The 11,564-nt window shown below is 34.2% G+C and overlaps 1 protein-coding gene across 1 annotated transcript; it reads right to left on the reverse strand.

Moving 5' to 3' along the window:
- Positions 1-10,561, reverse strand: LOC145010507 (uncharacterized). Its single transcript, XM_078969038.1, has 16 exons — positions 9,118-10,561; positions 8,825-8,929; positions 8,652-8,712; positions 8,548-8,556; positions 8,201-8,264; positions 8,127-8,147; positions 7,757-7,842; positions 7,094-7,101; positions 5,318-6,339; positions 5,125-5,226; positions 3,825-5,032; positions 3,086-3,224; positions 2,973-2,975; positions 2,458-2,779; positions 1,750-1,832; positions 1-267 (listed from the first exon to the last, which is right to left on the reverse strand). Exons 1-16 carry the CDS (start codon positions 10,559-10,561, stop codon positions 1-3), a joined length of 4,944 nt encoding a protein of 1,647 aa, XP_078825164.1.
- Positions 10,562-11,564: the final 1,003 nt, after the last annotated feature.

The raw sequence follows: 11,564 nt of genomic DNA on the forward strand, positions 1-11,564 counted from the left end.
TCATGCTTCTGGGTGGTGTTGAGTGATTTTCTTGCATACATCGATAGCTGCTGTCATATTCTGTTGCATCATGTCGAACATATCGAGCATGAGGACTGTGTCTTTGTCGAGATTGGCGTTCACAGTGTTGGTGATGATACCATGCATGTATGGCAGTTCTGTTGGAGCATCATGCAGCATGTTCTGTCTGGAATTGTTGATAGTGGTGTACGTCGTTTGGACATCTGCCAAGGACAACTTCATCGTTTGGAGTTGATCGATGGGTTTCTACATGACGATATTCATGATGTTTGTTTGCAGTTTTGTAGAGGTATTAGTTGGTTTCTAGTCTGCTTTTAAAAGTGGTAGATAGGGTGGCTATGAGGTTTGCTTGGCTGATTTCGTAGATAGAATCGTTGACCATGGATTTGATAATTAATTTGATGGCTACTGTTTGGTGGTTGGATGTGATATTAGTCAGAACACCTGCCCAAATATTTAAGTGAATCTAGTATAATTTAAGTGGTAATTTATGTATGTTTATAAGTAGTGATCGTAAATATTCTTTTGTTATGCAATGTGTTTGCTAGGATGTATGTATCTGCATTTAATTGCGTATTAATAATAGTTGTTACTGTAATATATTATTAATTAGTGGATAATTTAAACGGATTATTTATTTAAATCGGTATGTGTGTGTTCATATTTTAGGTAATAGCTATCATGCATGTTATAATGTAGGTGGTGCGTTAATTCATAGAAGAAAAGAAAGTGTTCGTTCTTTTTCTTGTGGAAACATCTATGAAATTTAGAAGAAGAGTATTGATACAAAGAGAAGTTATTTGTTATTGTTTATAGTTATAGGGGGTCATCATGATATGTTTATATTAGAAAAGAAACTGACAATGGTTCAAACAAAAGGATCATGATGATATATTTATATTACAAAAGATAGTGATATTGGTCCAAACAAAAGATCCATTTGTGGTGCTTGTCTATGATGTCTGTTGTTTGAGTGTCCGCTTTGCATTTTTTCTTGGTGCAGATTCTGTTAGACATGAATTGAAAATTGTTAGTATTTTTTTTGTATTTTTGTTCTTGAATTTGATTTTGTTATTGGGTGTTTACCTTGGGGATCGTAGGTGAGAGTACGCACAACATGTTCAACAGGTGTTGATGGCTCTGGTGTTGTGTCAGTTGGCCCTGGTTGTTGGCTCTTCAATATCTATTATTATGAAGTGTATATTGTCGAGGGTTGATGCTCTAAGCATTTGGATCGACATCTTTTTTGTTTGTTCCTTGTGGTCAGTGATGATAGGAAGTAGGGTGTTTCTGTTTATGTGTGGGTTATTGGATATAAAGTTCTCAAGTGATGACTTTAACAGTTTCCGACATGATGTCTCGGATATTAGTGCTGATATTGTGTCCGTAGCATCAGTGATGGTTACTGTTAATTTGTATCTATGAATGGAAAATATTCATAAAGACTTTTGTTAGAAAATAATGATGCTTTATTTAACTCAAAAGATGCTTACATGTAAGTGGGCTTTTCGATTAGTCCATGTGCACTACAGTACCAGCTTTCACCTCTTTTGAAGATGGGATCTTTACATATTGGACATATTGTTTGGAACCAGCTGTTTTGATAGTGAAATTCTTTGATTGAAGCCTGTACGATGAATGTTTTATCCTGTGGATATAAAAGAGTTGGATGTGGATGTCTGAAGCTGATGTTATTTGTAAATAGAGATATTATTAAGTTGATGTTACCAGAAGATCAGATTTGTTTTTTTTCTTCATGTCATATAGGGTTGATGGTGTTCCTGATAGTGGTGGTGCTGGTCTTGAAGGTCCTGTAAATTTGATGTCATCTTCTTATTAGTATGGAAAGTTTATCATACGGAATAATTGATTTTAATGTAATTTATGACTCACAGATTAATGAGTGTTGTTGTTTCTGGTATGTCCGGATTCACATAGATATGTGTAGCATGTGATGAACCATAACGTAATACTCCTATAGAAAAGTGATTTGTAGATTGAGTGCATGACATAACATTATATGACAATGATAATACCGATATATAGATGGCTGAGTAGAAAAAAGTACCATTGTATATGGATTGTTTTAGGTTCGTGACGGCAACAACCGTTGTCGCGGGTGGTTGATGCAAGGAGTCGCGGTTGAATTTTTCTGGATTGGTTATACATTCTTTCCATAGATTGATTGCAAGTTCACTACCACTAATAAAATTGAATTTTTTTTTTGGTGTTAGATAGGTATGAAGAAATTGATAACTGTGATATGCTTTTTACTATGTATACCTTTCATCCGTTAGTATGAGCAAGACAAATGATTCCCCGCTTGCTTTGGTACACTCTCTGATCTTTGATAAGACACCAATGTAATATGTTTAGTAGTAAATGTAAATGTGTAAGAAACACCTATGTAATAAGATATTTCGGTATTATGATTACCTGGATAGTATGGTGGTCTTTCTCCGAGGTCTATGAGATGTGATTTTGATACGAACCGAAACCAGGTTTTGGGTATTGTTGTTGTCTTTGGAATTGGTTGTATGATGGACTTGAGGCCAAAATCGATGTAGAACTCATTTTCAAGGAATTTTTTATAGTTATCTAATTGAGGACAACTATAATCTGATATGGTGTAACACTGTGAAACATGGAGGACAGACTCAATGTAACTCTGATTTGTTCGCTGTCCAAGAATTTGTATAGCATCTGCCTGTAAAAAGAGATTGTTATATGATTCGATGAATGTAGTTTCTCCATCATGCTGTTAATAAGTTGACATTAGATATGTTTTTATTACAAAACATGGATATTTATGATTTACGGATTATGACATATTATATACGAATATACCATTTATTAAAGAGATGATTTTTTTGAAAATAACAAACTCGATGTTTTTATAAACATAAAATAATTGTTATTAATAATTTTGTTGTAAGAACTTTTATTTATACTTTCTGTAAATAATTTATTTTTTGTTATCAACATACTTTTTAATATTTAAAGAACATCGAAATATAAAATTTAGAACCTGATTTTGTTGTAATCTTTTTTGGTGACTACTTACAAATCTATCGACAGCAAGATACCAAGTCTCGTATCGCCGGACATCATGTTTCCATTTTTGCAGTATTCTAACTTGTAGCGGGCCTCCAATACCATCAGTCTTCAAGTCAGAAATGCTCGTCATGAGTTGTTTCCGTTTTCTAATAGAAAGAAATGTGTGAAAATCAGTGTTATATTCGGAAAAGAATAAGAAATTTTATAGATATGTAAATTATGTGGAAGCAGTCAACAGCAGAAGCTATTTCAAAAAGTAGTAATGGTCTTTAGAAAAGTGTTCACGAAAGGTATGACAGGTAGTGATACTATAGACCTCTGTTGAAGTAAGTTTCTGCAATAAATCTTTGAAGACAAGGTTTTTGGTTTGATTCTCTTCCACTGTGTCATTGGTCTTTATTAGTATTTTTATGGAATCTGGTGATGTTGCTCGGGATAGTGCTACATAAAGTTGTCCATGTGCGAAGACGGGCTGTGACAAATAGATGCCTATTCTACACAGTGACTGTCCTTGACTCTTGTTGATAGTCATCGCATAACAAACTTTCACTGGAAACTGTTTTCGTGAAAACGTGAATGGGAAATCTAATGATTTGTGTATGAATTTTATCCGTGGTATATATGTACGTTTTCCAATGCAAGTGCCGGTTATGATGGTTGCTTCGATAACGTTTGGTAACAATTGGGAGACAATGAGTCGGGTACCGTTACATAAACCTTCCCTCTGATTTATGTTTCTTATTAACATTATTGGACAATGTATTTTAACTGTAAGCTCATGTGGTGGTATTCCTGGAATGTTTAGTTGGTTTAGGTATTCAATTGGATACAAGCCTTCCATATCTGATGTATGCTTTCCATTTGGTTCCATGATGTCTGTACTATTGTATGTTCTACCACTTGTTCTCACGATTTTTAAAATGTGGGTGTTTATTTCGTCGGCTGTCTCATTTGTAGGAGAAACTATTGCTCTTACTGAAAGATCTGCAGCAGTGGGGTCGATAAGTATACCGTCTCCATAAACAAAATCTATCAACGTCTGTAGAGAGTTTGGAGTGGCAGATATTAGGAGTGAGGATGGAATTTGTACCCAACTTGAATCACGTGGGTCGTCTTTGTCTGGTATACCTATGATTCCGTCTCCAATAGCTAGCAACCATCTTGCAAAAGCTGATGTGGACATTGAATTTTGAGTTGTTATGTCAGATGATTGTAGTCTCATGTTTGTAGGTAAAATCCGAACCATGAAATATGGCCATAGGTATGAACTCGGTAAAGTTAGTGCAATGATTTCCGAATGTGTGCTTTTTGGTACAACGGGAAGAGTCTGGCGGAAATCACCACCGAGAAGCATCGATATCCCTCCAAATGGTTGTTGATCACAATCTAGCACATCTCTAAGTGAGCGGTCCAAAAATTCAAAGCACCTTCTGTCACTCATTGGTGCTTCATCCCAAATAATGAGTGTTGTACGTTGCATAAGTTCTCCAAGGAAGGAGCGTTTTTTAATATCACATGATTTTTTGTCTGTTAAGTCGATAGGTATCTTGAATCTTGAATGTGCTGTTGTTCCAGAAGGTAGCAAAAGTGATGCAATTCCAGAAGCAGCAACAGCCAATACAATCTTTCCTATGGATCTGAAATAGGAAAGAATGGTTGTCCATAGGAATGTCTTGCCAGTACCCCCATGTCCATAAACAAACATCAGTATTTGTTTTTTGTTTTCTATGGAACTAACGACTGTATTATAGACTGATCTTTGGTCACTGTTTAATTTTGGCACCAGCTCATTGTGCTCTTTCATCAGCCTTTCCCTGTCATACCTCAATTCTTCGAGTAGAAGACAATTTTGTAAAATACCAATGACATCAGCTGAAGGAACGGGAAGGCCAAAATCTCCCATTGATTTGGATGGAACAGCAGAACGGAGCATATTATCTAAATCATGAAGCAACTGTTATTCAATTATGTCAGCAGTTGAACCAACATTCTTATCTGGTATTTGGAGTTTCAAGGTATGTAGATAGTCATCTTTCATCTTATCACATGCACTGTCCCATAGTAAACATGGATTGCTGACCTCACAGAAAAGCAATAGGTGGCAGAAAAGGGATCGTAACTGTGATGCAGTTGCCCAGATGGAAGCTTCTGTGAAACAGGTAAGCCATTCAATGTCACCCCCTATCAATCCAAGTGCATTGCAAGCAGCCCGAAAGTTTGGGTAAACAGTACCTCATACGGTGCGCAAATCTTGAAATGATGTACATCCCTTTTGGTGGCAGAGTAGCATCCGTAAGTAAAATAATTCGCCGGATGTAGGATGTACGAATACAATCCGACCTACTGTTTTTGATGAGTCATAAATTCTTCGACTCCATGACTTAGATGACTTTTCCCATTTGTAAGGTTTTGGATAATCCAGGTATGTCAAATCACAACCTGTTGCATCTCTTGCGTTACTTTCAAACCACGCAAGTAGGGTGGTAATATTACTGTTCGGATTTGATAGTATTTCAGGTATTGTGTTTTCTCCATTGAACAACAATTGTTGCATGTTTTCCTCATGTACAGTTAGAATCTGTACAGCTGGATGACGTTGATGTATACGGAAGTCTAAAATTCGCCATGCTGCTTCGTGTGGGCATATGTAGCGCCCATCCAAAAAGTTCTGTACCTCGTTTACAGCACATATATCTTCATTTTCGGATCTGTTATGGCTAGTAGTGGGCAGCGCTGCAGATGACTGATTGGTTGATTCTGCCTTTTGGAGTGTGTATCTTATGCGATCAGCTCCTTTGGAAATATATTTGAACAGGTACTTAATCATCATATTCCAGCCACAGTATTCAACATTGATGTGTGCACGGAAACAGGAACAAAGCCTTTTATTGTAGGGCACCACATATCCATTGTCTACAACCTGTCCATATCGGGTAGTATGATGTGCATCTACGCTACATTTGTACCGTACATATCCCTCTCTGTCAAAGAATGTACTGTCAACAAAGGGTCGAGGGAAATGTTTAGTACATTTATCATCCCTCATACATGGAGCCTTTTCATTAAGCGGTCCACACGTGCCATGAATCATGCAACTTGTTATCGTCTCGTACAATTCTACCTCGTTAATTGGATCCGGCAACTCTGCTGTAATATATTTGTCAATATCAATCGGATTTTTTATTTTGTCTGAACTGTTTACCCAAAGTAAAGTATGACAATGCGGAAGACCTCTCTTCTGGAATTCCATAGTGTACAAATCTGTAATTATGAAGAAATTTCAAAATATTAACATTTAATATTTTTCTATTTCTAAATAAGTGTGTAAGCATACATTGAAGTTAATATCTAAACAGATATGAAACTGAAAAGATATAATATTTAATGGAATATAGATAAAAAAAACTAATAATAATAAAAAAAATATTAAAAAACGTACATCTTTCAGATTGATATGGAATCTAATGTAGACCTGTTATAGTATGGAGAGAAGCGTATGTGAGCATAAAGTAAAAGCTCTCGTGAATGGCAAAGAACACCAAGATTTTATGTCTACCAAATTATAACTAAAAGAACATTAAGAAACACACATAAAAACAAACTGTAGTAAATATGTTAACAATTTGTTACCAAAATCGAAAGACAAATGGTAGTAGATATAGAAAGCTATATGAATCAAATAAAATATGGATACTGTGAACAGTCCCATACTATTATAACATGACATCTTAATGATTTCATGCTAAAAATAAAAGGGAGATACAAAATTAGCATAAAAAAGATACCAATATATTAACAAATTTTGAAATTTCAATCAAATATACTTTTGTCAAATAAGTGAACCAAATATTATATAATATGGAATGTAATAGAGTGTGTTAAAAAAGTAACAGATACAAAAAGAAACCAATAAAAAGGAAAAAAGAAACCAATAAAAACTGAAAATTATCATGTAGAATGTGTAGGAAGATATGGAATGTAATGTATAGCTGTTATAATATGGGGAAAAAATTACAGTTAGAACTAAAAAAAATGAAGTAAACAAAAAAAGAGAAAAAAAAAAGTAAACTGTCAATCGCATAATTTATATACTTTGAATGTAATATACCATGTGTAGGAAGATATGGAATGTAATGTAAAATAAAATCTTCAAGAATGAACTAAAAGATTTTATTGCAGCCAAATAACAGGAGGATTCAATATGTAACAAATCATAGCAAAAAAATTATTATAAAACACACCTAAAGCAAACACTAAAAAGTATGTTAATCATTTGTTAGTGAAATTCAAAGACAAACGGTAACATATGTACAAAGGGGTACCTTTGGAAATGGTCTTTAATACAACTTATGTTTGCAAAGACATATAGCCGAATATGAATCAAATAAAATATGAATCATTTAAGCATTGGAATACTGAAATCACATCACGTCTTAATGATTTCATGGTAACGATTTCATGGTAACAATAACATTATATTTAAAATATATCTCAAACGAAGACAAAATGCAAAACATATATGCTTCAGCCTCACCAACTGTTTTGTTCTGTTTTAGAAACCGAACAAACTCATGAACTTTGATGTTGACGACTAAAGCAGTCATATGTGTTCTACTGTGGACATGTCTTTGCATATGTGTATGCACGTACTCTGTTATTTCTGTCCACTTCACATTACATGTAAAACGATAAACCATTGTGGTTTGACATAAACTCTACATATAGAAAGCAGATGAATAGGGAAATGACAGAAGAATTCAATTTCTACCAAATTATAACAAAAAAAAACAATAAAAAAGAATGTTCAAAACAAAGGGTTAAAAATGTAAAAAACAAAATTGGAATACCAAAATGACATCACGTCTTAATAATTTCATGGTAAGAATAACATTATATTTAAAATATATCTCAAACAAAGAGAAAATGCAAAACATATATCGTTCAGCCTCACCAAATGTTTTGTTGTGTTTTAGAAATCTCTTTGCATATGTATATCCATGTACTCTGTTATTTCTGCCGACTTCACATGACATGTAAAATCGATATACCATTGTGGATAGCCATGGACCCTACATATAGAAAGCAGATGAACAGGGAGATAACATAAAAATTCAACTTCTACCAAATTATAACAAAAAAACCCACTAAAAACATTGTTGAAAACAAAGGGTAAAAGATGTAAATAACTATATTAACAAACATATGTAAAAATAAATATCAAAAAATATGCTAACCATTTGTTATAAAGTTGGAAATACAGATGGCAACATATCTACAAAGGGGTAGATTTGGAAATGATGATTATTATGATTGATATCTACAAAGATATATATTCTACATGAATCAAATAAGCTATGCATTATGTAATCAATGCAACAGTGTTATAATATGACATCATAATGATATCATGATAAAAATCACATCATATTAAATAGGTAGAAATCCATAAAAAGGTGAGAGGTACAAAACCGTGACAGACTGAAAAAAAAAACAGAAATAAAAAACTAAATAAATAAATAAAAACCAAATACTATTATCTACGAATAAAAAGGAATGTTTTGAATCTAATATACCATTTCGATCCAGATATGGAATGTAATGTATAACTCTTATAGTATGTAACAAATGTGAGAGCTAAAAGCATAAGAAAATGTAATGACTCATAAAAGCATTAAAAAAAAGTAAAAATGTAAATTACTATATATGAGTAGATAGGTGTGCTTGAAAGCATCAACTGATCGAGTACATTGGGAAACATGTGTGTTAAGTGAAATCTTCATGGATAAGAATGAAACCATATGATAGCGTAAAGTAACATTTTTATCAAATGATAATAACATGGAACTTGAAGCTGTACGAAACGATAACCAAAAAACATTAATAAACATAGGTAAAAACAAATATTAAAAAATATGGTAACCGTTCATTACAAAAATTGAAAGACAAATGGTAACATATCTATAAAGAGGCGGATTTGGAAAATATTATCTGTATGATAAATAACCCGTACATGAAAGGAATATGAAATCGAAAACATACATGCTTCAACCTCGCCAAAGGTTTTGTCCTGTTTTAGAAACCGAACAAACTCATGAACCTTGATGTTGAACACTCTAGCAATGATATCAGCTCTGCTGTGAACATCTCCTTGCATATGTGTATCCATGTATCGAGTTATTTCTGGCCATTTCAAATTACATGTAAAAGTAATAAAGTATTGTGGATTGCCATACACCCTACATATAGAAAGTGCATCTTGATAATGACTATACATGAATCGGGGACCACCGGTAAATGATGCTGGTAAGAATACACGTTTGCCAACAACACTTGCCTCCCTATGTCCCTTCGAAAGCGCATCATACAGGCCGCTAACATAATCAGACCGAAGATTAGATTGATGTTTTACAATGTAATCAAGACGAAATTCTTCTATACATGTGTATGCATCAACCAAATATTGTTGAAAGAGCCGAGATGAGTTTACAATAGGAGACCAGATATGCTGACGGGCATGAATTTGATAGGCATAATTCATATTGACGGTAAGATTTCGAGCTGTTGCACCAATCCTATTTCCAATTTTCAAACGGGGTGACCAACCTTCTTCACCATATGGAAACAAAAGCGGGTATTGTAATGGCATATAGCTTGGATGCAGCTTACTGGTACGTTGAGGCCGACTTGATTGCGAATGGATAATGATGTCATATGTTGTAGAGATTGTGTCATCACCAGTTACTATACAACCCAAAGACCCAGACGAAGGCAAATCATACCTACGATCCGCAACATTGTTAAAGAGTCGCACCGCATATGACTGTAAATTACTTTCTTCTGCTATTTGTTTTGCAGTCTTGAAGGTGCGCACATATTCGTTATTAGCCCCCAAAAAGTTGACCAAATAGCTGACAATGTTACAATCTAAATCGCTCTTTGAAGGATGATCAAAAGGCCTCAATCTGTTCTCTACTTCGTTCCCAGTATCAAAGAGGTATAGTTGCAGAAACCTCGGACCCTTTATAGGATCCGGACAGAGGGACCCAATCTTGTGGCTAATCTGACCAGATATCTTAAAAACATAAGGACCATGGTTATCATTCACATCCTCATCTACGTTTGCCCCAAAAGAAGTCATAGAAAACATGTTGTTATAAGCCCCAATATCCCTTAAAAAACCCGAATTTTGATACAGAGCAACAAAGTCGGTGGGAAACATGGAAGGATAAGGAAGTACAACATCTCCACCTCTACAACAATGATTATATCTAGGAGGATCAGCTGTAGATGTATTAACGACTCTCTCAATGTACCGGAACAACGCACCGCAGTAGGCACAAACACACGTACAATCACCACAATCCATGTAGTCGGGAAGAAGAGATAATGGTTGTAAACGTCGAGACCTGCACCGACAGCCGACAGAGGGAGGAACAGACGAAGAACCACCATCATCAGCTCTCCGTTTCGACGGAACAGCCATGACAAAATAAACACACAACACAGCAACAACAGCCGGAACGAAAAATCACAGCAAAAGAAGCAAACAAAAAAAAACAGAAGAATATTACCTCAAAGAGAGAGCAGGAAGGAGGCAGAAGAATGAAAGTGAAGGATAAAAGAAAAGGATTCACATACAGATAAAAGAAAGGGATGCAGATACGGAAAATAAAGAAATATCTAGAAACCAAAAAAGAAATGAACAGGAGAAGCGCATATACGACAAAGAAGCAATAAAATGAGAAACAAACCAAAACATAAGGAAATGACAAAGAACCAATACAAGAAACGGAAGTATAGGGACGGCCATAGACAAAAATTGTGATATTTTACTATTCATAAGATACAATATCCATAATATATATATATAATAATGACATAGAGTTACATATTTTTCGAAACAGTTTTTTTACATTGTAGGTTATTTTAGAGGCCAAAGGTTACTAATAAAATTATAGCTAGACATTTTTTGTTGGGTCGTGTGACCATTATAAAGCATTTCCAAATCTTTTGCAACAATTTAAGTTAAAAATGTTTTACCCATGATTAAAAATTATGGGCAAATGGACCATCTACCATGGTATTTGTTTGATTTATATAATGTTTTTGTGATTATTTTTGTATAAGACGACAGATACATATATAGTCATTTGCAAGTTTATTTATGTGTCTAGATAATTGATAGAATAATAGGAATGAATAGATTCTAATAAAAAAATGTCATGGAAGATAAGATCAAATCAATTGAACGCTAACAAAGTAAATAAGATCTTCAATTTCATTACAGAATAAAAATAAGTTTGATACAGTGAAGAAAAAATGAATCTACAAAAGATATTTTTTTTATTTAACTAACTCTCCTATCTATATATTAGGTGAGAAGATAGTCGTTTAGGCTCTAACATGTGAACCTAAGTAAATAAATCAGGATACCTAAGTCAACAGCCCGCCACTTAACTAACAAATTATGAACCTAAGTAATAATG

Source organism: Lactuca saligna, chromosome 8 (assembly GCF_052625555.1).
Source record: "Lactuca saligna cultivar CGN05327 chromosome 8, ASM5262555v1, whole genome shotgun sequence".
NCBI lineage: Eukaryota > Viridiplantae > Streptophyta > Magnoliopsida > Asterales > Asteraceae > Lactuca > Lactuca saligna.